Below are 23,579 nucleotides of genomic sequence, written 5' to 3' on the forward strand. Positions count from 1 at the left end.
GTTGTGTTCCCAATCCAAAATCCCCGAAGCTTGTCCATCCTTCATGCTCACCTGCATTGTCATGATCATTCCTACACTGTTGTTGTTGGGACTCGATATGTGAATAATATGGCTGGGATAAGGTGGCCTTAGAATCATCATCTCTCTCATTTTCTCTTAGACCCCCTTCCCACTCTCCCTCATTAGGTGCAACATCACCGACATCTCCGACGAATTGTGGATATGTTGGCTGACTGCTTCCTCTTTCATGCTGCTCATCACTTTCTTCAAGATCTTCATCACCGATAGCCTCAAGAAACGCTCTCTTGTACAACACTGGCTCCTCCTCTTCTACTACCCATTGGTCTGCTGTGTCTGTGACAAATATTGTGTCTAAGTCTATCGGCCCATAGTCTTCAAGCTTCATTCTTATTTGTCGCTCTCGGAGGTTTAAATTATAATGAACGTAGACTAGTTTATGAAGCTTCTCAGAAGCGAGTCGATTCCTCATAGTAGTGTGCAACCATTGGAATACACTCCAATTGCGCTCACAGCCAGTAGCAGAACATGTCTGGGAGAGCACCTTGATTGCTATCCTCTTTAGGTGAGGTGCATCAGTACTATATATCTCCCACCATTCAGTTGGACTAAAATGCAAAAAGCATTGTAAGGGCAAGAACAATTCATAAGATTAAATATATGAATGAACAACATATTAGCGAGGGGATAACCTGGATCCATCATAGTTCGAGATTTCTTGGCAAGTCTAGTTCTGAAGGATCCTATAACATCCTTATACATAGCAAGCTAAAACAAATATATTACGTTTTAGTGCATTATTCATCACAAAGATAACAACTCAATGAAGTTCTTACCCAAACATTAAATAATACCCCTTGTATTGCTGTTACTTGGTTTCGATGGCTTCTCTCCAACCTTGCAATAATGTATCTGACCCCTTCCATAATCTTGTGGGGTTGTTCAGGTGTCAAATAGAAAAATTTTGGGTTGATGTAGTAACCTACAAAATATATAGGTAGAAAAATGTCATTTACAATTTCATAAAAAAATGATTTAAAATGAAACATTGTAATCATATAAATATATATTTACCAGCATAATGAATTGAACGTCCAAATTTGGTGTTCCACCTCCTTTCTATAATCTCGATCACTTTGCTAGCAAAATTACACTTCTCCCCAATAGCTGATTTCGCCCTCTCAATACCTTCATAAATGATACCCATGGTAGTTTTCTTGTCAACATCTACCATTTTTAACACCGTGACCAAAGGGGCAGTGGCCTCTACAACACTGGAACATCGAGACCAGAACTGCCTATTTGAGACTATGTTGTCCACTTTTATACCGGTACTGGACTTTGAGAGGCAGTCATTTAACCACTCTTCACAGGTAAACAATCTCTTTAATGCACCTTCAGATTCTCGAATGGAGTCCACAGCTAAGTAATAGGTCGCAAAGCGGGTTATGGCATGCCTGATTATCTCTTTTTTCTTAGAGTGTTCTCTAAACAGAAATAATATTTTAGAGTGGTTGTATATAAATCTCGATACCAATCTTGCTTCCTCTAGAGTCTCCTTCACAATTTTGATTTCACCGATCTCCTCTAACATAAGATCGATGTTCTGTGCAGCACACGAGGTCCATACTTGATGCTTCCTCTTATCCATCAACTTGCTGCCCACAGAAACACATGCACGCGCATTGTCTGTAATAAACTGGACTACATGCTTATCTCCCACCTCCTCCACTATCTGATCATATAGTCGTACGTAGAAGTTTGCATCCTTCTTCGTCCCTGATATGTCTTTGCTAGACAAAAAAGCTGTACCTTTTGGGGAATAGGCCAAGAAGTTTAAAAACTCCTTTTTGCTAACTTTATTCAACCAACCATCACTCATGAGAGTAATGCCTGTCCTTGGCCAACTTTGTTTATATTCTTCAATCCACTTTTTAACTTCCTCCACCTCTTCATCTAATATTGGCCCACTGAGCTCATATGCCGTCGGGGGTTTTACCCCGGGCCCGACTCTTTGGATTGCACTGACCATAGGTGGAAAATATGGGTTATTGGCTGCATCAAAGGGAATCCCTTTATCATATAACTATTTACCAACACATCTCCCCAATATGTTTCTTGTACCTTTAACCATGCCTTTTAGGGTCATCTGTTGTGACTTAGGCTTTGAGAGAAATGGGTCTTTACGACCATGACCTGCAATACTGGCACTCCTAGGTAACCTAGAAACAATTTCTTCAACATCTGATTCTCCTTGATACATATTGCCACCAACCCCTCCATACATATTTGAGTTGGGCCTGCCATACATGCTCGAGCTGGGCCCGCCATGCATATATGAGCTAGGCCCACCATGCATGTCTGAGCTAGACCCACCGAGCATTCTAAACCCACGTTCCCTCTAATATTGTTCATGTAAACTCAATCTTGTGGCCATGTCCAGCTCATTATTATATTGCTCTTCTAGGTCATTCTTATATTGCTCTTATGTATCATTCCTGCTTGATGGCGTATATAAACTAGCTATCTCTTCATTCATCCTACGTTTGACAAATTTTTTACCTTTGTTAGCATTAAGAATTGCCGCCATTTATTTTTTTACATTACTAGGGACACTATGTGTAGTAATAATATGTTGCGGTAGTTCATGTAGTCATATTTGTTGTTATTTGTTATTGCAAAATACCTCTATTGACAATAATATTTTCGTACATATCAATTACAAACATTCGGGATAATATAATACAAAATGCAAGCTCCAAACATGGCTACAACTCAATTATCAAAAACATACATTTTTTGCATTAAAAAATTAATAATAAAAAGAATTATTCACAGAGCCAGCTAACATCAGTCATTCCAACTAAAAAATCCATGAACAACAGATAAAAAAAAATAGAGTTTTGCATTAAAAATATAATAACATGCATTTTTTTGCATAAATAATCTATCAACATACAATTTTTTCAACAAAAACTTTAACAATAAAAATTTAAAATATGGTTTAATACCTCATGATAATTAAAACCTTGTCACGATTTTCACATCTTTTCGAAAAATCATCATTTTTCAAAAAATTCGATCATGGAAAAGAAGAAGAAGAAGAAAAGTACAGCAAACTCAAACAATAAAAATTAAAAATTGGGTTTAATACATCATGATAATCAAAACCTTATCACGATTTTCACATCTTTTCAAAAAATCATCTTTTTTCAAAAAATTCGATCACGGATAAAAATAAATAAATAAATAAAGTACAACGAATTTTCAAAAAATTCGATCACGGATTACAAAAAAAAATTCAATCATGGATTAAAACAAAAAAATAACAAATTTTCAAAAAATTCTATCATGGATTAAAAAAAACAAATCACAAATTTTCAAAAAATTCGATCATGAAAAAAAAATCGATCATGGATTAAAAAAAAAAAATCACAAATTTTCAAAAAATTCAATCATGGATTACAAAAAATTCGATCATGGATTACAAAAAATTCGATCATGGATTACATAAAATTCGATCATGGATTACATAAAATTCGATCATGGATTACATAAAATTCGATCATGGATTACAAAAAAAAAAAAAACATAAAAAAACAAAAAATTCGGTCGTGGATTACAAAAAAAGAAAAAAACAATTGGATCATGGATTACAAAAAATTTGATCATGGATTACAAAAAATTCTGTCATGGGTTACAAAAATAAAAAATAAAACAAAAAATTCGATCATGGATTACAAGAAAAAAAAACAAACATTTCGATCATGGATTACAATAAATTCGATCATGGATTACAAAAAATTCTATCATGGGTTACAAAAACAAAAAATTCGATCATGGATTACAAAAAAAAAAAAAAAAACAATTCGATCATGGATTACAAAAAAATCGATCAAATATTACAAAAAATTCGATCATGGATTACAAAAAAAAAAAAAAAAAAAAGGAAAAGAAAAAAAGTTATGTTCTTCACAGAGCCATTTTACATAAGTCATTTTAACTCAAAAATCCACCTCTAAGTGAATAAATTACATCCAATTTAGTACATTTTCTGATAAACAACAATATAAGGAATCAAAACCCTAAATTTTGAACACATTATTTCTAATATATCATGAAAAAAAATCAAAAGGCGGAAAAAAAAAAAAAAACAGCGGAATTTTGGTTCCGCAGACATCTCTGTGTTCGTCTCAAATTTCATGCTGTAATTGACCAAATTACATAAAATTGAATATGTTAAATCATAATAGACACAATAAAGATTAAAAACCCTACAAATTAAACTCATTATCTTCAAAATATGTAGTGAAATTAATCATATGGCGAAAAAAAAAAAAAACCCAAACTTCTTACCTGGTTTTGTGAACCGGAGCCTTCAATCTCCGAAAAACTCTGTTTTTCTCAACGATTATCATAAATTAGTAACAAAAGGTTTTGATGAACAACTTTACGGTCAAAATGCCTACAAATTTTGAAAGATTCATGCCCTATTCGGCATGAAACACAAGGAAAGGCGGAAACCCTAAAAATGCAAGTTTCGTGATCTAAAAACACAAAATTTCTCAACCATTTAATCCGTGTAAAAGCTGAATAAAGCTGCTTAAAGCCTGTAAATTAGATCACATGCCAAAAAAAACAAAAAAAATGATAAAAAAATGACAAATTTCAAAGAATCCCGTGAAGAACACTGTGCAACCCATGTTCTTCACGGGACTCGCCGATTCCGTACAGTGAATCGGCGAGTCACTGTGCCGAATTGTCCGGTTCTCTCTAGAACCGGACGATTCCCGTTTTTTTAAGCGATTCGATCCCTCCATGGCGATTCTCGAGTTGAACTGGGCGAGTCCGGTTCGACTCGACGTTTTTTTAAACACTGGGTTTAGGTATTGGACACAACGGATCAAGTCTGGGTCCAATGTCCAGGACCCGAGTAGCATTCAGGTTGGCTCGGGATCCAGGTTAAACATCCAACAATTTTTTTTGATAGCTGACATGGGGAAATTGCATTAGTTTTATTTCACTTTCATGTAATTATCATGTTTTAAGGTAATTTTTTATAATTTCAGCGTAATAAACTAATACTTTCTTTATGTTTTAATACATATTAGGTCAAGTCAGGTTCGGTTGTTTCAATCTGAGCGAAATAGATTTTCAGGTTGGGTCCAGGCCCTCCCAAATCAATTTGGTTTGAGTTCGGTTGGGAGACTTTGGATCTGGTCGAATGCGGGTCCAGTTTCCATAGGTAGGTTTTTGGGTTGGGTCCCCATCCTTGCCGACCTACCCGTCTTGAGTCTCCTGACCCATTGCAGATTGGGGAGAATATTTGCAAAATGCGTGGAAAGCCATTACTCCACTTGTAATCAGCTTAATTAAAGATAAAGTTTCTATATTTCTCCTACAACATAAAAGACCTATACTTCTTTTTATAGGGCTAAGTTTTTATACTTTTCCTACAACATAAAAGATATATATTTTTCCCAATCGACCCGTCCAATTTAAATCAAATGAGCCATTGACTGTTTGATCTAGATCCGACGCCTCAGATTATTTTATTTTTAGTTTTTTTTTATACAAATTGTATAAATATGAAATTTGGTACGTGTCATCTTCTCAATGGGGTGCACTTAAAAAAAATATTAAAAATAATTTTTTGATAAAATTTAATAATAAAAATATCTCTTGAATCTTTTAAGGATATTTTGATCATTTTATTTTATTTTATTGGGAATATTATTTTTTTATTTTTTACAAGTGTGAATTTAAGAGTAGAGTGGACGTCCAAAATTTGCTGTTAAAATATTTTGTAAAAAAATTAAAAATAAAATATGTAGAGATATGATATTGTGATTGGGCCATCTCAAACGTCCATTTAAAGTGGGCGGTTGGATTTGGGGGAAATATATAAGTTTTATGTCGCAGTGGAAGTATAAAAAGCTTGCCCTCAACTAAATCTCAACTAAATCCCAACATATATTTAAACAATTTTGTCTAGGGAAAGTTGTTAATATTCCTTGTATGAAATGGGAAATAATATGGTCTCAGGGCCTTATCACCCTCACATCATTTGCTTGGGCTTGGAACGGCGGTCATTGGATAGTGGCATCCCATCAAATATATCACTGATCCAAAGATGTACAGCCCGTTCTCACCCTGTGAACGTCCAACATGGTGATGGATGGTGATGAGACTGTGACGATACGATATGTCGCATAGCATTCGGGTCTCAATTCTAAGTTCCCTTACCCGGATCATGTGATCCGTATGGCACAATGACCAAAGTTCTAAAATCACAATCTTTATGATAACACTCCGGCCTACTGATCATCACCAGTTAATTAAAAATCATAATATTTTATTTTTGCCTTCTTTTTTTTTTTCACATTTCTTTCCTTTATTTTTTGCTACAATAATTTTTTTTTTTTTGTTATAATGCCCTATACTAATTATATAAAAGAAATAAACCGTGGCCGTTACATTCTGCTGTCAACGTTTTCTAAATCTCGATAATAACTTGTGGACCTAAAGGTTATCACCGGTTTTGTGAGCCCCCCTACTCATACTATTCTCGTGTGGGCTTCCTCTAAAGATCTAAATTTGTATAGATCTTGGATCTAAATTTGTATAAATCCATGATCTACACTATAATGATCATGAATCTAAAGTTTAAGACATTTATTTTAATATTTTTTCTTCTATCCATTAGATATGAATATTTAATTGTGGAGGTTCACCTTAAACATGGATGTTTATGAGTAAGCGGACTAGTGAGGCCGTCGACTCATAAAGCACTTTTACCATTTAAAAATCATAATCTGCAGGAAATTGGTCGATCCAAATTGGAAATTGGTTGGGACTAAATTGGTGCTAAGAAGGAACGGCGGCTCCGTACACCGTCTTAAAACCCCATTGTTTATATTTATATTTTTAGCTTTTCTAATGTTGCCTTTCGTATAAGGGCAAGCTTCTATGTTGCCCCTACAACATAAAACTTATATACTTCTTTTTATCCAACCGTACATTTTGAATGGAAGGTTAACATTGTCCCAATCACGTTATCACGTTTCTACACTCTTTTATTTTAAATTTTTTTCTATAAACTATTTTGATACCAAATTTTGGACGTCCAATCCTCTATTAAACTTGTACTAGCGAAAAATATAGAAAATATATTTTCAATAAAATAAAATAACCAAAATACCCCTAAAAGATTCAAGTATATTAGTCATTATATTTTATCAAAAAATTATTTTTAATATTTTTGATAGGTGTGCCCCAATGAGAAGATAGCATGTAAAATACTTTGAGACGTTAGATCTAAGATCAAACGGTGAGTGACACTCTCGATCAAAATTGGGCGGCTGGATGGTAGGGGAAGCATAGATCTTCTATGATGTAGGGGAAGTATAGAAACGTTTCCCTTAGTATAATTACCCAAACATAATGTTTCCTTTTATCTAGAGTCCATAACCCTTATTTTTGAATTTCTTATTTTTTAAATAGTGTTTAGATTATTGATTTGGACCGATCAGAACTAATAATCCAATAATATGTGACACATGATTCTTAGGTGGGCCATCCACCTATTGGATCCAAGTTTTATAGCACCGGTTATCACCATCCACCATTGGGTCGGACGGTGCTAGAAGAACCGAGTCCCTGCACACACTTCAATCAGCAAAGAAAAAGTATATAAAGAGGCCACTTACTTTTAATACAATGAGTTAACAAGTAGTCTTATCCATCAAATTTTAAAATTGGAGGTTATAAGTATGTCATTGTCTCATTTACCGGAAAAAAAAAATTATGGTACTTCATGACATAATCTAAGTTATCAAATTTAACATCTAAAAGCTATAATAATTATAATTTAAGCTATCAAATTTGACATCTAAAAGCTATAATGATTGTGACCTTCTTCTATCAATGTTAAATGGTTTAGTCGTATACAATCCCATCAACAATAGTGTAAACCTACTTTCTCTCCAATGACAAAAGGTAGGCTCTAAACAATCAACTTCAAAGAGTGTCAAGAAATGTGGTTTCAACGCCATTGTGATAGCTTTTAAATATATTTTTATTTTTATTTACAAGTTTAAAGTTTCAAAAGTAGTACAGATAGTTTAAAACTAGAAAATTTTGAAAATTGATGGCCAAAAAAGTGAGGTACCAATTACACTATTTTTAAAACTTGAAATCTATTTTTTTTATCATGTTCTTATTTTTTTATCATGTTCATAGATCAAGATAATCAATTTGAAGATATTTTCCCATCAAAACAACCAGTTTTTAGTGAAATTTTTGAGGTAGGATAAAATTTGATTGTTTATCCTCAGCTCTATATAGACTTTTCTCTTGCGGCTCCAGAAACTTCTCTCTCTAAAAAGCGAAGTTGATTTCAATTCTAACACCGTAAGCGAGGGGCTTCCCTAAATTAATTCCATGGTTTGCTTCCCATTTGCCCACCTCTCAGCATTTATTTTTCTCTCTCTATAAACATGGCGAGACTTTCTCAGTTCCATTAAAAATCTAGTTTTCTCCATAACTGTGATAGTGTTAGTATTTAAGGGAACTGGGCGTGAGAGCTCCTTCAGTGAAGTAGTTGAAGAACGAGGGGCTTGTTTGGCGAGAGAGAGAATGGGGGAGGGAACGGGCAAAGGTTGAAGACAGCTAGAGAGAAACATGGAGAAACAGATAGCTTCTAGTTGTGCTCTCTCTCTCTCTCTCTCTCTCTCTCTCTCTCTACTTTAGGAGTGTTATTAGCGTTCTATATTTGCATTTAAGCCACTGTAATGATCTTTTTGTTTGCCGTTTTAGCTCTAATCGCTTTTTGGGGACGACAAATTGTTTAGTCGCTCTCTAGACTGTGTGAACAAGTAGAGAGCTAAAGTTAATTGGGAGTTGGGTCCTGCGATAAACTGGTATTTGGGTCATCCAAGTTTGGGAAGCTCGAGGGTGAATTTTTTCTGAATTTGTTTGAATTTTGTGTCTATTTTATTGCTTTTAGATTCATATTTTAAAAGACCATTTGAATTTCTGTTTAAATTTTATGTAAAAATAAATGAGAATATGTCTTAATTCAGAAGGAAACAGGAGAAAAAAATGACTGATTTAGCTGAAATTTGAGATGAAAAATTTGCCTTGTTCTGGCCAAAGTCAGAGGGTAAATGATCATTGAAGTAATTGAGAGTAATGCACATATGATTTCAACGCAATTTGGGAAAATATGGGGCAATTTGAAGTGAATTTTGCTTGGCCATTTGTGGTTCATTCTGGTTGTTCTACCCCAATTTGGTTTCAGCCAGAGGTCTTAAGTTGGACCAAACTTCTGCTAAATTTAGCCAAACTTTAGAGCTAAAAAATAGTGGCTACGATTTCGTATTAAACGTTTGCCTGCATCGGCATAAGTGGGTTTTCTATTTGTAGGTTTGGGTTTTCAATTTGTAGATTTCCTATTTGATTGTGGGGGACCAAGGTGTGCTTATCATCTGATACCGGACTGTTGGCATAAAGCATCTCTGCTCTTTCATTTCATACAATCTCACATAATGCCATCCTAAATATGGTGGATGCATATGCTTTTGGAGCTGTAGTCCAAGTTCGGAACACTTCTTTTGTATCCGGTGTCTCCAAAGAGAGAAGTTCTAAAAATTATGATTGCCATATCAAACCTTTGTTTGCGTCAGCATCAATGAGTTTTCATTTTGTAGGTTCCCAATTTGATTATTGGATCGATATATGCTTTTGCACTCTTATTGGACTGTTATATTATTGAGCAGCATCTCTGCCTTTTCATTTCATAAGATCATGCATGATGCCATCCGAAATGTGGTAGTACATACATATGAACTTTAGGTAGATAGATACGTATGAGCTTTAGGAAGCTTGAAACGCTTCTCTCCATGTGCATGTTGCCAAAAATATCATGCTATCAATTCAGAAATACACATGTATTATCAGATCTACGAGAAGCTCTTTTGAAGTCCCAGTGTCCTTTCATGTACATGTCACTGTTGGAGCACACATATAAGTGTCTGAAAATGTTCTCGTATGACTATCAAACTATATTGTTGAAGAATAACATAAACTGAAACGATCATTTTTTTTTCCCCATAGGTTGTCTGGTGAACACCTAAAATGCAAACATCTGTATTAACTTCTAAGAAAAATGTGTGGTTGAGTCTGAAGTAGATCATGTACTTCGCATTTGCATTTGAACTAACCACTACATTATTGATGTATCAGGAAGCGCTGCCCATGAGATGCATGGGCATGAGAGAGAGAGAGAGAGAGAGAGAGAGAGATTAATTTCAAGGTTCTTTTGGGGTAGAAGTAATAGTAAAGTTGTTGGAAGAGGACTCACATATGTTTTGAAAAGGCAAAAGGAGAAAATACGCAACCCAATGTAATATGCAATAAAGGTACAGCCATGATATTGATTTCCTCCTATGAAGCTCTTAATATGATATTCCAAAAAATAATAATTGAGCTCTAAAAATTACAGCATTTAACATTTACTTCAGCGGAAAACAATTAGATTGCCTTGAAGGATTAAGCATATTACTGGAAATATAAACTAGACACATACCTTTTTCTAAGAAATCTTCTAACTTTGATCGCGGGTATGACAAAATTTATAAGTTGGCCGCAGAATCATGGAATCTTACATGGAATCAACAAACTCAAATGAGGTCATTTTTGTGAAACAAATTGATCCTCCCAACTCACCTTTAATAATATAGTATAGATATGGGGCATTTGCATGCAATTTTGTTATTATCTTGTAAATGATTATGTGTTATGCATACTCAATGGTGGAAAGGTCTTGCAAGATGTTTTAGTTTTTGTTCATTTAGTGGTTGTAATCAATATTTCCGTTGAAGAATGTGGCTATGTATGAATTTTCTTGTGAGGATGGCTATTTGATGTTTTCATTGTCCTATCATTTGATAAGATTTGTCTTTTCTGCTTGAGCTTTGTGCAATAGCCAATGTATATTTTGGATGTCATGTTGTTATTCTTGTTTCTATAATCTCCATGAATTATTTAATGGTGTGTTGGGTTCCATCAGGGACTTCTTTGGGTTGTAGGATCTTATACCAAATAAAGTGTCGATTGAAAATAAACTCTTTTTGTTTTAATGCATAATGGGTTCCTTTCGTGGTTTTGTGCAGGTAGCCAGCTTGAAACAAACAAAAGGCAATGACCATTCAGGTGATTTTTTCACAATTTTGTTTTTCTTGAATAGTTTTGTGGCTTTACCTTCGTTTTGTTTTAATAGAGCTGATGATTTGGGCTGCATGGCAGTTTGTTCCCTAGTATATATTGTATTTGATATCATGACTCATGAACTTCATACATGAACTATTATATTTTCTCATTGGGAGCTTTACTTTTATGAATTCTTAAATAAAATCGAGTAAGCTCTTATATTTTTGGAGAACTAAGACTGGATTTGGTTTGGGAAATATATCATTTTTTTGCACGAAAGTTCCATCCCTTGGTAACTTTGCTCTGATGTTCTTAGCATATCCCCCGCAACAATGTGCAAACACCTACAAAATCACAATGTCTTGCATTCTAGTGGCAGGAGTCGATAACAAGGAAAATTTCAGATAATGTGTACAATTGTAGGGGAATAATGCCTTGAGCAATATATATCTGAGTATCACATTTGAATAATTAAGGTGAGGTTACATGAATCCAAAGTCAGGAACTTCTATACTCCCTCCACTGTCATCTCTGCAATGCTCAAGAATGATTTCCCCTTGACTCTGTGATTCCTGCATAGTACTGGCCTTTCACAAATAAAAAGGTTATGGTGATTTAGTACAATACTGATCATTGTTGCTTTTTATGTAGTTACGTAATAAATCAGGGAAACTGATATTTTTGTCTGAGTTGGCTTTGCCTGACATACTTTATACTTGATAATATTAGGCTAGCTTATGTGGATCATGAATTTACATGCAGCGTGACCTACCTATGCCATGCAAGATTCTGAAAAATTGTAGTACTCTAGAAGTTGCACGCTATCTCTTGACAAGAATGTGAGCCACCCAAGTGCTCCACTTAAAGAAGAGGCCCTGGGTTCCCCGTGGTTGTTGGTTCCACTTCATGAGCTCCATGCCACTTAATGGGAGGAGCATCTTGCTTGGTTATTTGAAATTTGATATGGGTTCTATCCAATTCAAGATTATCTTTTGTTAACTTAAAGAAATCATTTTAGCAGAGATCTTCTTTTTCGATTAGATGAAGTTCTCTTGAAAATCTAATGTTGTTATTAGGGAATCTTGGTATTTTCTAGAAGAATGGGACTAAAAAAGCATCTGAAAGACATTTTGATTTTGACAATGCAAACTCGTTCCGCTGATTTTGTAATTCTCATTACAAAATTACTGGTTTTCTGTTATGGGGGTTTGCTCATGGAGTGAATCTCTCCTAATTCCCTTTTTCTCTTGAAGGCCATTACATCTGTTAGAGACATGTGCACCACATCTGTCTTGAGAATCATTGTGTCGACTCCCAGTTCTTTTTTTTTTATGAAAACTTTAAATTGCTGAAACTTTGGAGTGTGCACTTTTAATTGAGGAAAGACAAGAACGTGACAAAAACAGACCTTGTTTAGTAAAATAGGTAATGCTTAAGGCTGAACTTTTTCTTTTTTAGGCAGCAATGAAAGTGAGAAGTACTTGGTTTTCCCCATACACCATGGGCCTGTACAAATTCTAGTATCTTTGAAGCTTTCCAGGATTTTTCTACTAGATAGTAATCTGGTTCTATTATGCCAGTTTACATCTTTCATACATCTTGATTTGTTGGTCTACTCTAGATAATCATTTTGGCATATTCTTTCACAATTTCTTGAAACCATTAGGATTCAATGGCAGTAACAAAGATGCAAACCCATGGAACACCTTCTATAATTATATTAAAACTCGATAGGTGATTAGGTCAAACTGTTAGAAGAATCGTTATGGTATTAGTCATTTCCCCGTCACCATGATGATTGATCCATTGTTTATCAAAGTGCATAACGTCATTTTAAGCTTGGGTTATTAACTGGTGTTTTATTTCATGGGTAGTTTAATAACTTCAAGTTTGCAATAGGCCCTTAGGTTTTTCTATTTGATGTAATAAATATTGTTTTTGTTTTTGGGATTGTATACAATGAGACCATTTACCTTTCTTACAAGGAGGTCACAATTACTTTTAACCATTAGATGTTAAATTGGATGGTTTGGGGTGTACTACGAAGTTCGAGAAATTTTTTTTGACCTTTGAGTGTAATCAATGTCATGCTCGTAACCACCCAGTTTGAAATCTAAAGGACATGAGTGACTGTGACCTCCTTGTGCTAAAAGTAAATGGTGTATACTTTTCCTTTGTTTTTATAGAGGTTAGAGTTTTCGTATGAAGCAGTAGAGTTTTTTTCATATTTAAATTTTATAGAGATTTTAGGGATATTTAGATTATTTAGTTTTAGTATTGTAGATATCTTAAAGATAGTTGTCTTTTTATTTGTTGTGGAGAATTTAAGCTTAGAGTTGGAAATTTAATTTTGAGAAAATGAAGGGTTAGGATTTAAATAGTGGTATGGTTTCTCATGGGGCAAGTTCTGTTTTGATGGATTTTTTCTATAAATATGCCAGTGTCAGACAAAGAAGAGTTAAGAGAAAGGGAATGGATTTTGGGATTTGTGACATGATCCTTTGCCGGTGGACTCCCTGCAAGTGTCTCACCATTGTTTTTATTTTTATATTTTTGGTTTAGTATGTTTTCTTTCTCCCTTGTTACCCAAATCATTATTATTCCGTTATTTGTTCTTATCCTTTTCTCATCGAAGGATGACCACTAAAGGTGAGGTGGATATGGGGACTGGGAGACCTTTTCTCAATATTTCAGCAGATTTCTTTGGCTTAGGCCTTCTTGCCTGGGGCTATAAATTGAAGAAGATTAAGTCTATGTTGGATATACTACATAGCTTCTTGTCTTCATTCTCTTGTTGTATTTCTTTGTTTTTGCTTATTTTGGGAAAGTGAATGGTCCAGATTTTGATTTGTCTGTATGGGTTGTTTGTGTGCGCCAAGCTTCTTTGCATGTGAACAAAATGTGCAGGACCATCCATTTCGAGTTTAACATGCATTTTATTACACAATTATCCAGAAGGAGGTATTATAATACCACGTTTGGTTTGCGTGAAAATGTCACTTGAACAAATTCTCTCATACGATCAAGTGTGGGAATATTTTCATATCAATTGGTCATAGTGCATCTTTTTACACCAATTGGCAACCAATTGATGTAAAAATATTCTTTCACTTGACCAATTGAGAGAATTTTTTCATGTGAATGTTTTTTAGAAACTTATTTCTTTCTTAGATAATGTTTCACGTGAACCAAACATACACTTTCTTTATTTTTCCAATGTATGATGAAACTTCATTTTTATTGTCCTAGTTTTTTTATAGAACTTAATTATCAAATACTGAAACATAATACATTGTGGTTGGTGGTGCCCCACAGTGCAAGGTTTGCATGCAGACATTTATAAGTACCTCTTCAGAGGTGAAATGCAGGGAGCATGCTGAAGCGAAGCATCCCAAGAACGATGTTTACTAGTGTTTCCCTCATCTCAAGAAGTAGAAATCGGCATGTTGGTTTTGTGGGACTCCCTAAATCATCACTGTATCTGTTCTAAACTTAATATCAATTCTTAAGAGAAAAAAACTTGTGCTCTGTGATTTCATGCAGAAGTAGTAATGTTTATAGCTTATCAATTACGTCTTTGTCAATAAAAAGGAAGAAAGTATCGGTCCCCCATTGCTGAATATGGCTTGTACTTAAAGTATTATTCAATGTGATTATCTAGAGAAATAGGTGGTACAAGCCTTTGTTGTATTTCCCCCCCTCTGCTTTTCAATCTCAGAATCTCAATGTACTTGGACAATTCTAGCTTGGCATCAGCCATCTCTGTCTGTTGTTGAACAGTGAAAGGAGTTTGCGATTCCTAATGGAGGTGAAAATGCAAAGGTTCCAAAAACACCTACAATGATAACTGTCTGCTATAACATTTTGTAAACCACCATGAAATAAGGATCATATAGCTTACAAAATAAAAAAAGAAGGTTTGAACAATTCAAGTTATTTCGATGTGGACTTCTTTGGGACTGTTGTGCTGGTTGTTACAGTGGCTATGGATAATTGTTTGGAACCGTCTCTTCAGCGTTGGCTCATTGGTAGACATATCAGTTTGGTTGAGGGAGGTCAAGGGTTTAAATACTTAAGTTTGTCCCAAAAATCGAATAAAACTCCGCTCCCTTTTGGAAAGAAACGACCCAGGAAAAGAAAATTGTTTGATGGAAGGGGGGATTGAATTCTGTTCTTCTTAGCCATAAGCATTATTGGAAGGGGTGGATTCGAAACCTTGGTATTGCATTGTGGCATCACTGCGAGCCAAGAGTCTAATTCCGAATCGCATGTTTGACTTGGGAAGTTGCCTGAGTCAGACTAGATCAGGTCACTCTGGTGTGGAAAGCCTTGAAATAATTTGAGTTCTTTGTTTTCCTGATTTTTATTTTTTAAAAATATATAGGCCGGTTCGGCTCCGAAATGGCCTGAGTCGGGCCGGGCAAATCAGAATAGAAATCTTGGTGAATTGGGGACCCAAGCGAAGCATGTCAAGGAAATAAACCTTCTCCTCTGCTTTTTAATTTGTTGGGCCACCTGTGACTTTGTTTATCATGTCATATCTCGACGTGATTCATGCGTGGTACTTCCTTATGATGGCAAGCCACATGGTAAGTACGAAGAGAGAGAAGTGGGGTTGTCAATGGAGAGAGAGAGAGAGATGGAAAGCAGGGGCCAAAAGCCCATACATAGTACACGCATTTGGGACCTGACATAATTGAGGAACCCCAACATCAAATAACTTGACAAATATTTCACAATTCACAAATAGTCCTTCATACTTCATACTTCATACATATATATGAATACGGACTTTGCAAATAAAAATTTGGGTGACCCTTGAAACTCAACACCGGGTCAATAATAATAAAGGAACGAATGTTATATAGGTCATAGTTTCAAAGAGGAAATGCTTCTTCTCATATCTCTCTATACATTAAAATTCCCACACATTATCAAATTCCATGATCTGTAATGCACAAAGGGGGAGGAGCTCGGGCCATGGCTCTCCATTGGTGGTGGTGTATCTATTGTGGACTCCCAGCTGCCAGTCTTGCTCTGAGTTCTTTGCGCAGGATCTTGCCTGAGGAGGCTTTGGGAATTGAGTTCTCAAAGAAGACCTTTGCAATTCTCTTGTAGAAAATCACCTGTTTATGCCATCCAAATGCATGAGATATTGCTCCATTAAGGAAGGGAAAATGGGTTGAGAGAGAGATCTTTCTTGTCTTGAGAGTTTGCTTAACAATAGTTTCCAAAGTCTAAATTCCAAATTACGCATCCAAGCCCTAAATTCCTACGCACCCACCCCACCCAAATAGACCTCAAACCTAAAAGATTACTGTCACTCAAGAACGCTCTCCATGTGGCGATCCTCATTTTCACAGAAACCAATGTCCATGTCTGTCAATGCATATCATTTGTTCGTTACGCTATTATCTACCCTTTTACCAAAACAACTATTTGATGACTGTGATGTGACGTTTGGCGAGCCAAAGAATCTGTCCTTTTTTGTAGAAAAGTTTAGAAAGAGAGATGTACCTGTTTGGCAATGTACTGTTTGATCTCATCTTCAGTGATTTGGGATCCATTAAGCCTAACAACAAAGGCCACAGGGACCTCTCCAGCTGCTTCATCTTTCATCCTACAATGTGAAAAATAAAATAAAATAGGTTAAAATTCAAGGTCTCATGGCCCCAACAACTAAATTTGCATAGTAATTAGGACTCTGACTTAATATCCGAATTAAAAAATGAGAAATTTATCAGAACGTATCTAAGAGATAAACTGCCTAACATTTTACCAGGTCTTTTGATTTAATTTAAAAAATCTCATTGAAATACGCACTATCATGACTTAGAATGGTTCGAAATGGGTAAAATGTGAAATAGTTGTTAAGTTAGGTGTGTTTGACTTACGGGACTACGGCAGCATCGGCAATGGCTGGATGCGACACAAGCAACGCCTCGAGCTCGGCTGGTGCAACTTGAAAGCCTTTGAATTTGATGAGCTCTTTCAGTCTATCCACAATGAAGATCTCCTCATCATCATCGACATAACCGATATCTCCGGTATGTAACCAACCATCTTTGTCTATGGTCCCCTTAGTGGCCTCCGAATCGTTCAAATACCCTGTTCAAAATTCGAGAAAACTGTATGTTTAATAGTTGAGAATTGAGATAGGTGTACGTGATGAAGATGATGATGATAATGGGTAATTGATTGTCAATTAAAAATATTATGAGAGTGTTCATTTTTTGTACAATGAAGTCACAATTGTTTTTAACTATAGGTTTTTTGTGTTTTTAACTATTGATTGTAAAATCGGAAAAATTGAGATATGTCACAATATTTTAAAAATTTTATTTTAGATTTTGTAGTTAGACAATGACATATTTCCAACCATCTGATCTCACATCTAACGCAATCTTTTTGTATCAAAAGTAAAACATGTTATTGTATACCTTTTTTTAAAAAAAATAGTTTAAATTATGTACAAAATTTAGTGTGCTTCTCAAGTTTTTGAACTCCTAGTGACAAAACAAATTGCTTCACCAAATTATGGGTCCCTCATTCGTTTGAAAGGAAACCCTAGTGTTTGCTTATAAAATTGGGATAGGTAGATGTAGGGTTAGGTACCACGTGTCCAACCTAACCTTAGGTAAGGACCAATATTTTTGTGTTAGATGGAGGGTCACTTTGATAATTTAATATAAAAATGATGGAACTGAGATATTTTAGTCCTTTGCCCTAAAAAGAAAGATACCTTGTTTTTTAGAAGAGATAGGTTGTCTTGAACATTTTATCCTCTCGATTTGTACCTCGAGATTTATGAATATAGAAAAATAAGATTTTAAGTAAAAATAATGTATTTGGTAACACATTATTTAGACCACACATTTTTAGACTTTTTATGTATTTATAGATATGTTTTAATCTACACCATTTTTTAAAGCTTCAAATTTTATAATTTTTTAATTCATAATTGAGGGCTTTAGCACCAAAACTGCATCTTTCATCAAAATTTAAAGTTACGCCTTACTTTGATTATTTAAAATGAACACCTTACATAGATCATATTGAGAAATGACCACAAAATTTTCCTGTCACGAAGAGCACACTCTCCAAAATAGCACTAATCCGAACCATGGGCCAATATATAGGCGTTCTATCAGGTAAGGAATCTCTTGTGAGTTTTGTGTGGGTCATGACCTTCTTTTCTATCTTGCTAGACTATTTAGTTCCAATGAGCTACAAAAAACAAAACTTAATAGGATACCTATTGCAAATCGAAATTTTGTACAACTTGATAACGAGTTATTGACTTTTGAAAGCAGTGTCACAGGGATCAAATTTGCTTTTAAATTAGTGAGAGATCGGTCAAGTCAAAACTAGACTGATTGAATCCGATTTAGCTGTATTTTTAAAATATTAAAAAAATAAATAATAATTTTAAAATATAATATATTAAAAAAAATTACCCAACTTGTTTGGCCTATCGAATTGATCACCGATCAAACATTCGTTTCGATTAATTTATGATTAAACCCCGCTCCGCTGGAGCACAACATACAAGGCGGATATTGCTCAATTTCTAAACCTTACATGATTTCTCTCTCTAGCTTGACTATAGAAAAGGACTAATCTATCATGTAAATTTTAAAAAGAGAATACCCATTCTCTGAAACTAATTACTGTTCAACCTTTCTTTTCTCTCTCTAGGATGCATTGAAAAGCAAAAAAAAAGTGAGAAAATTGAGTTCTTACCTTTCATTATCTGTGCACCCCTGATGCAAATCTCCCCAGCTTGGTTATGGGGAAGGGAAACTCCAGTCTCTGGGTCTACAATCTTGAGCTCTGCATTGCGGACCACCGTTCCACATGATCCTGACTTTATTTCAAATGGCTCTTTTGCAAATGCCAAACACATGGATAAAACAGGTCCAGCCTCTGTCATGCCATAGCCCTGTACATTTGCAATTCATTTAGCCCATTAGTATTTCTCTCTCTCTCTCTCTCTCTCTCCATTTTTTGACATTTTACCTTTTATTTGTTTGATTTCATGAGAAGGGGAAGCTATGGTTTTCTTTTTTATTGCTTAAAATGTGCTAAATATAAAAAGGGAAAATATATTGGGAAATCATTAAGAGATCGAGAAGGCTAATGAATATTAGATGATTTTCTTTTTAATTTTTATTTCACTTAAGTACTTCTACAAAAAAGAGTTTTGAGAAACTTATCAAATTTACTTCATCTCTAACATATACTTTGATAAATTTTTATAAAGACTTTCCCAAAAATGACAAATTGCTTTGGTTATGGGTTGGGAATATTGGAAAAACATAGGAATTTTAGTTAGTAATTTGAACCAACTAAGAAAGCCTCACTAAATAACAGGAGTGCTCTTGCGTACTGTCAAATTATTGAAATTTGTAAAGTATCCCTAAAACCTAACAAAAAAATTTTTAGGTATTTTTAAAGATAGTTTTTGAAGAGATATATGCTTATATTGATTGCGCTCTTTTGACCCCTTGATGGTTTTGATATTTTCCCATATAAAAGCCTGAAGAGCTATTTTCTATGCCACATAAAGCCTTTGGGGGCATAATTAACCTATAAAAAGGAAACCAAAATATTCGGTTTTAATGCGACAGCCTATTTTCTGTCCCTGTTAACATTTATCGGAGTGAATTTATTTAAGGTATGAGATTTCTATATGGCTTAGGTTTTATGAAAACGAAATAAAACTTCATCTCAAATTCTCGTTCGAAAAGTACTTTTGGCGACGAGACGAATCTTGCAGATTTGTAAACACTCATTTTTAAAACAAAAAGGCGGCCAAGATAATTTGTTACAATATATATTTTTTATTTTTTATTTCACAACCATCAAGTTCTAAGTCGAGATGGGATGTAAAGGTTGTCCGATGGTTTACTTGAAATTTTAGATGAATTATGAGGTGAGGATTTTCTTTATTGGATTTAATCTAAAATGGTTTATAAAGACAAGATTCCTCAAACAAATTTAAGCAGATTTGGAAATTGGAAAAATGCTAAAGTTAGTGGTACTCTTTCCGACCAAAACTACGTTTTTTAGAGTGAGAAAGTTTAGTGTACTTTCTCTGTAGAATTAGCATATAAAGAGTTTTAATTTAACTAAAAGTAGTCTCTCTAGGTAAAGCTTCCTCTCACCAAGTTAGGGGGTCTCTCTCTCTAAATGGAACATAATACCGAATATTAAGGTGTTTTAACTTAATCAAATCTCTTTGTTTGACTCAAGGCTGTTAAAAGGAAATTAGGGACTGGTGTGCTTTTAAATCCTAAGCTTCCCTCCTCTCTCTAGAATGGCCATGGCCTCGGCCTCACCTGTCCCAGCTCCCACTCTCTCAGTTTTTCTTCCACACACACACACAGTCTCTCTCTCTAAGATGTCCATGGCCTCACCTGTCCGAGCTTGGCGTCGGGCAGCATCGCCCGGAGGGCGTCCTCGAGCTCCTTCCCCATGGGTGCCGCCCCGGACATGACCGTCCTTATCGACGACATATCGTACCTTCCCACTTCCTTGCTCTTCGTTATCGCCAACACGATCGGTGGCACGATCGGCATAATGGTCACCTTGTATCTCTCCACCAGCTCCATAAGCCCAACATTCTCAAATTTTTGCATGAGTAAAATGGAAGCTCCCACTCTCAGCCCACACAGCAGCACAGAGTTCAGTGAATAGATATGAAACAGGGGCAACACACAGAGAATCACGTCCTCACTGTGAAAATAGAGATTAGGGTTTTCGCCATCGACTTGCTGAGCTACGCTCGTAATGAGGCTTTTGTGAGTGAGCATGACACCCTTTGGGAGCCCGGTCGTGCCCGAGGAGTAGGGCAGGGCGACCACATCGTCGGGTTCAATTGACGGCTCTGTGAATGGTTCGGTCGATTCGGTGAGCTCAGACATGTGGAGGCAACCTTCCGGGGGCTCGTCGACGCACACGATTTTGACACCCTCGAGCCCGCTGAGTCTCTCGACATAGCGCGCCAGGGTCACCACGAGGCGGGCCCTGCACGCGCGTGCCTGCTTCTGGACCTCGGCGGGGGTGTAGAATGGGTTGGCGGTAGTGGCAGTCGCACCGCAGAAGGAGGCACCAAGGAAGGCGAAGACGAATTCGGGGGAGTTTGGGAGGAGGAGCATTATGATATCGTGCTGCTGGATGCCGAGCTTTACGAGGCCGGAGGCGACGCGTCGGGAGATTGAGTGGACTTCATCGTACGAGTATTGGCGGCCCGTGGAGCCATCGATGAGGCAGGGGCGGGAGCGGAAGGTGTCGAGGTGCTGGAAGCAGTAGGTGTGGAGGGGGAGGTGGTTCGGAATTTCGATGTCGGGGAGCTTCGAGCGGTAGATGTGCTCTTTGGTGATGGTTCCGACGGCCATGATAGAGATGAGAGAGAAGTTCGTTTAGAGAGAGAGATGGTGTGTGCCTCTCTCTTTAGAGGTGGTGAAGGATTGATTGTTTAGAGAGAGAGAGAGAGAGAGAGGTCCAAGACAGAGAGAAGAGGTTCGTTTTTGCTCAGAGTGAGAGAGAGAGGTGGTGTAGTTGTGCTCGTTTAGAGAGAGAGAGAGAGAAAGTGGTTGAGGTGGGGGTTCGTTTGTTGAGATGCGCAGAGAGGGGGAAGGTAATATACTGGTGGGGGAAGGTAGCGGACAAAAGAGAGCCGGTGGGGTGGGATTGAGAGAGACAGAGCTGGAGAGAGAGAGAGAGTTGGTAAGGATACTAGAGCGAGAGAGAGAGAGAGAGACAGAGAATTGGTAAGGAAACTACAGAGAGAGAGAGAGAGAGAGAGAACTTTCGTTGAAGTTAGTGGCCAGAGGGGGACTATTTGCCGGCGTCTCATTTTGGTTGGTGAAGGTGGTGTCTCAAAGCTGACTATTGACTACCGGTGATGTATTCCGGCTCACCTACCGCCATTTCTTTTTCCCGGTGGCCGGTAAAAGTTCACCTACTACCTTATGGGACCCGGTCTCGATTGGGTCTCTTTTGTTATACTGCGAGGGTGACGTCATCCGGCCGTCATTGCTGAACCGGCAGAGTCATACTGGCTACCGGATCGGCTCGGCTCGGCTCGGCTCGGCTCGGGGGAGGTAGCTTTAGAGTTTAGATGAGCTCGCATGTTGGCGAGATCGGGTTGACTCCGTAACAAGATTCATTCTCACTTTTTTATGACCACCTGTGTTGGTGGGTTTTAGCTTTAATCCTAAACCATAGGGAGACTACAAGGTGGTCCCACGAGACCACGTTGTCAAATGGTCCCACGCGCAAACTACCTTAGTGGGTTTCTGTGATACGAAATTTTCAAAGCAGATTTTTGGGAAGAACTTTCAAATACATAATAGAATTTTGAGCTTTTAAAATCCTTGATCTGTTGGTCCATGAGAAGACATTTTAGTGCCACTCTTCGAGCATGAGATTGTTTGGAATATATATATATATATATATATATATATATATTCCTTCTTTTAGCTGTAACATTTTATCTTTCATGTTTGTTTTTTCTTATTTGGGTTGATCTTAGAGATATTTAACGATTTACACATACTCTGGAGTGAAATACAACTCCTACAATATGGTCCCCCAGGACGCTCAAATCCTTTTCCCCTATGGATTTGGGGATATAATAAAACCGCTTCATTTGCTATGGTGTGAGGATTATATTTTTCCTAGTTCATTAATGAAGCACGAAAAAACATAGCCTACTGATTAGGTCTCGAAGATAATAATCTCATATAATGGGACAAATTTAAAAAATGATTTTAAAGGTATTAAAAGTTTATGAGGTGGGAGACCATCTTTTATAGATTTTCTACGCCTTGGGCTTTACTTCAATTCGTAAGGTAAAATCTTGACCGTCGATCTAATGAGACCCGTGGGGTGAGAGATTTGAGCCATCCATCTCTTTGATCCGTCAGCAAGATTGAAAGAGATGAGCTAGAACTTTATCTACTCTTTCTTTGATTTCTCATAAAATCTTTAAATTAAAAAAAATATATTTTATTTTCTATTTTAATTATCAATCTTTGTTGGCCACACGTGGCCCCACCCAAACTCACATGTTCTAAATTGAGTCCCATATATTTATGGAGGCCATACAATTTTAGAAATATTTTGTTTTGTATTGAGAAATTTTAAATATTATATTTTATTAAAAACAATGGAAAAGCAATTTCTCTTAATTTATAATCTAAATGACAAAAATAAAATATCATAAGATTCACATAAATTCAAATAAACATTCTAAAAATCATATATCATAAAATTAATTAAAACTAATTAATTTTGATGGGAATCATATCCGTTAGATATAATATTTATCAATATACGTAAGC

The 23,579-nt window shown here is 36.1% G+C and overlaps 1 protein-coding gene and 1 long non-coding RNA gene across 4 annotated transcripts; one reads left to right on the forward strand and one right to left on the reverse strand.

The window, feature by feature from the left end:
• Window positions 1-8,217: 8,217 nt before the first annotated feature.
• Window positions 8,218-14,919, forward strand: LOC105420741 (uncharacterized). Of its 3 annotated transcripts, none has more exons than XR_002281144.2 (3): window positions 8,218-8,463; window positions 11,193-11,232; window positions 14,545-14,919. It is a non-coding gene; the product is annotated as an uncharacterized LOC105420741 (long non-coding RNA). The 3 variants fall into 3 exon arrangements; XR_002281143.2 differs by having other exon boundaries at window positions 8,392-8,725; XR_966706.3 differs by having other exon boundaries at window positions 8,392-8,722.
• Window positions 14,920-15,925: 1,006 nt separating this feature from the next.
• Window positions 15,926-21,849, reverse strand: LOC18435511 (4-coumarate--CoA ligase 2). Its single transcript, XM_006845555.4, has 5 exons — window positions 20,649-21,849; window positions 18,973-19,171; window positions 17,124-17,337; window positions 16,747-16,849; window positions 15,926-16,355 (listed from the first exon to the last, which is right to left on the reverse strand). The coding sequence occupies exons 1-5, from the start codon at window positions 21,627-21,629 to the stop codon at window positions 16,236-16,238; spliced, it is 1,617 nt and encodes a 538-aa protein (XP_006845618.1). The 5' UTR covers window positions 21,630-21,849; the 3' UTR covers window positions 15,926-16,235.
• Window positions 21,850-23,579: the final 1,730 nt, after the last annotated feature.

The sequence above is a fragment of the Amborella trichopoda genome, chromosome 12, assembly GCF_054954075.1.
Source record: "Amborella trichopoda isolate Santa Cruz 75 chromosome 12, AtrichopodaSantaCruz75HAP2 v2.0, whole genome shotgun sequence".
Lineage (NCBI taxonomy): Eukaryota > Viridiplantae > Streptophyta > Magnoliopsida > Amborellales > Amborellaceae > Amborella > Amborella trichopoda.

What these genes read in the sequence shown, in the direction of transcription:
- LOC18435511 (XM_006845555.4), bottom strand. Translation starts at nt 21,629, where the DNA reads ATGGCCGTCGGAACCATCACCAAAGAGCACATCTACCGCTCGAAGCTC. An exon ending in GGGTGCACAGATAATGAAAG is followed by an intron (nt 17,338 to 18,972) that starts GTAAGAACTCAA and finishes AATTTTGAACAG; the next exon opens with GGTATTTGAACGATTCGGAG. An exon ending in AACAGTACATTGCCAAACAG is followed by an intron (nt 16,356 to 16,746) that starts GTACATCTCTCT and finishes TGGCATAAACAG; the next exon opens with GTGATTTTCTACAAGAGAAT.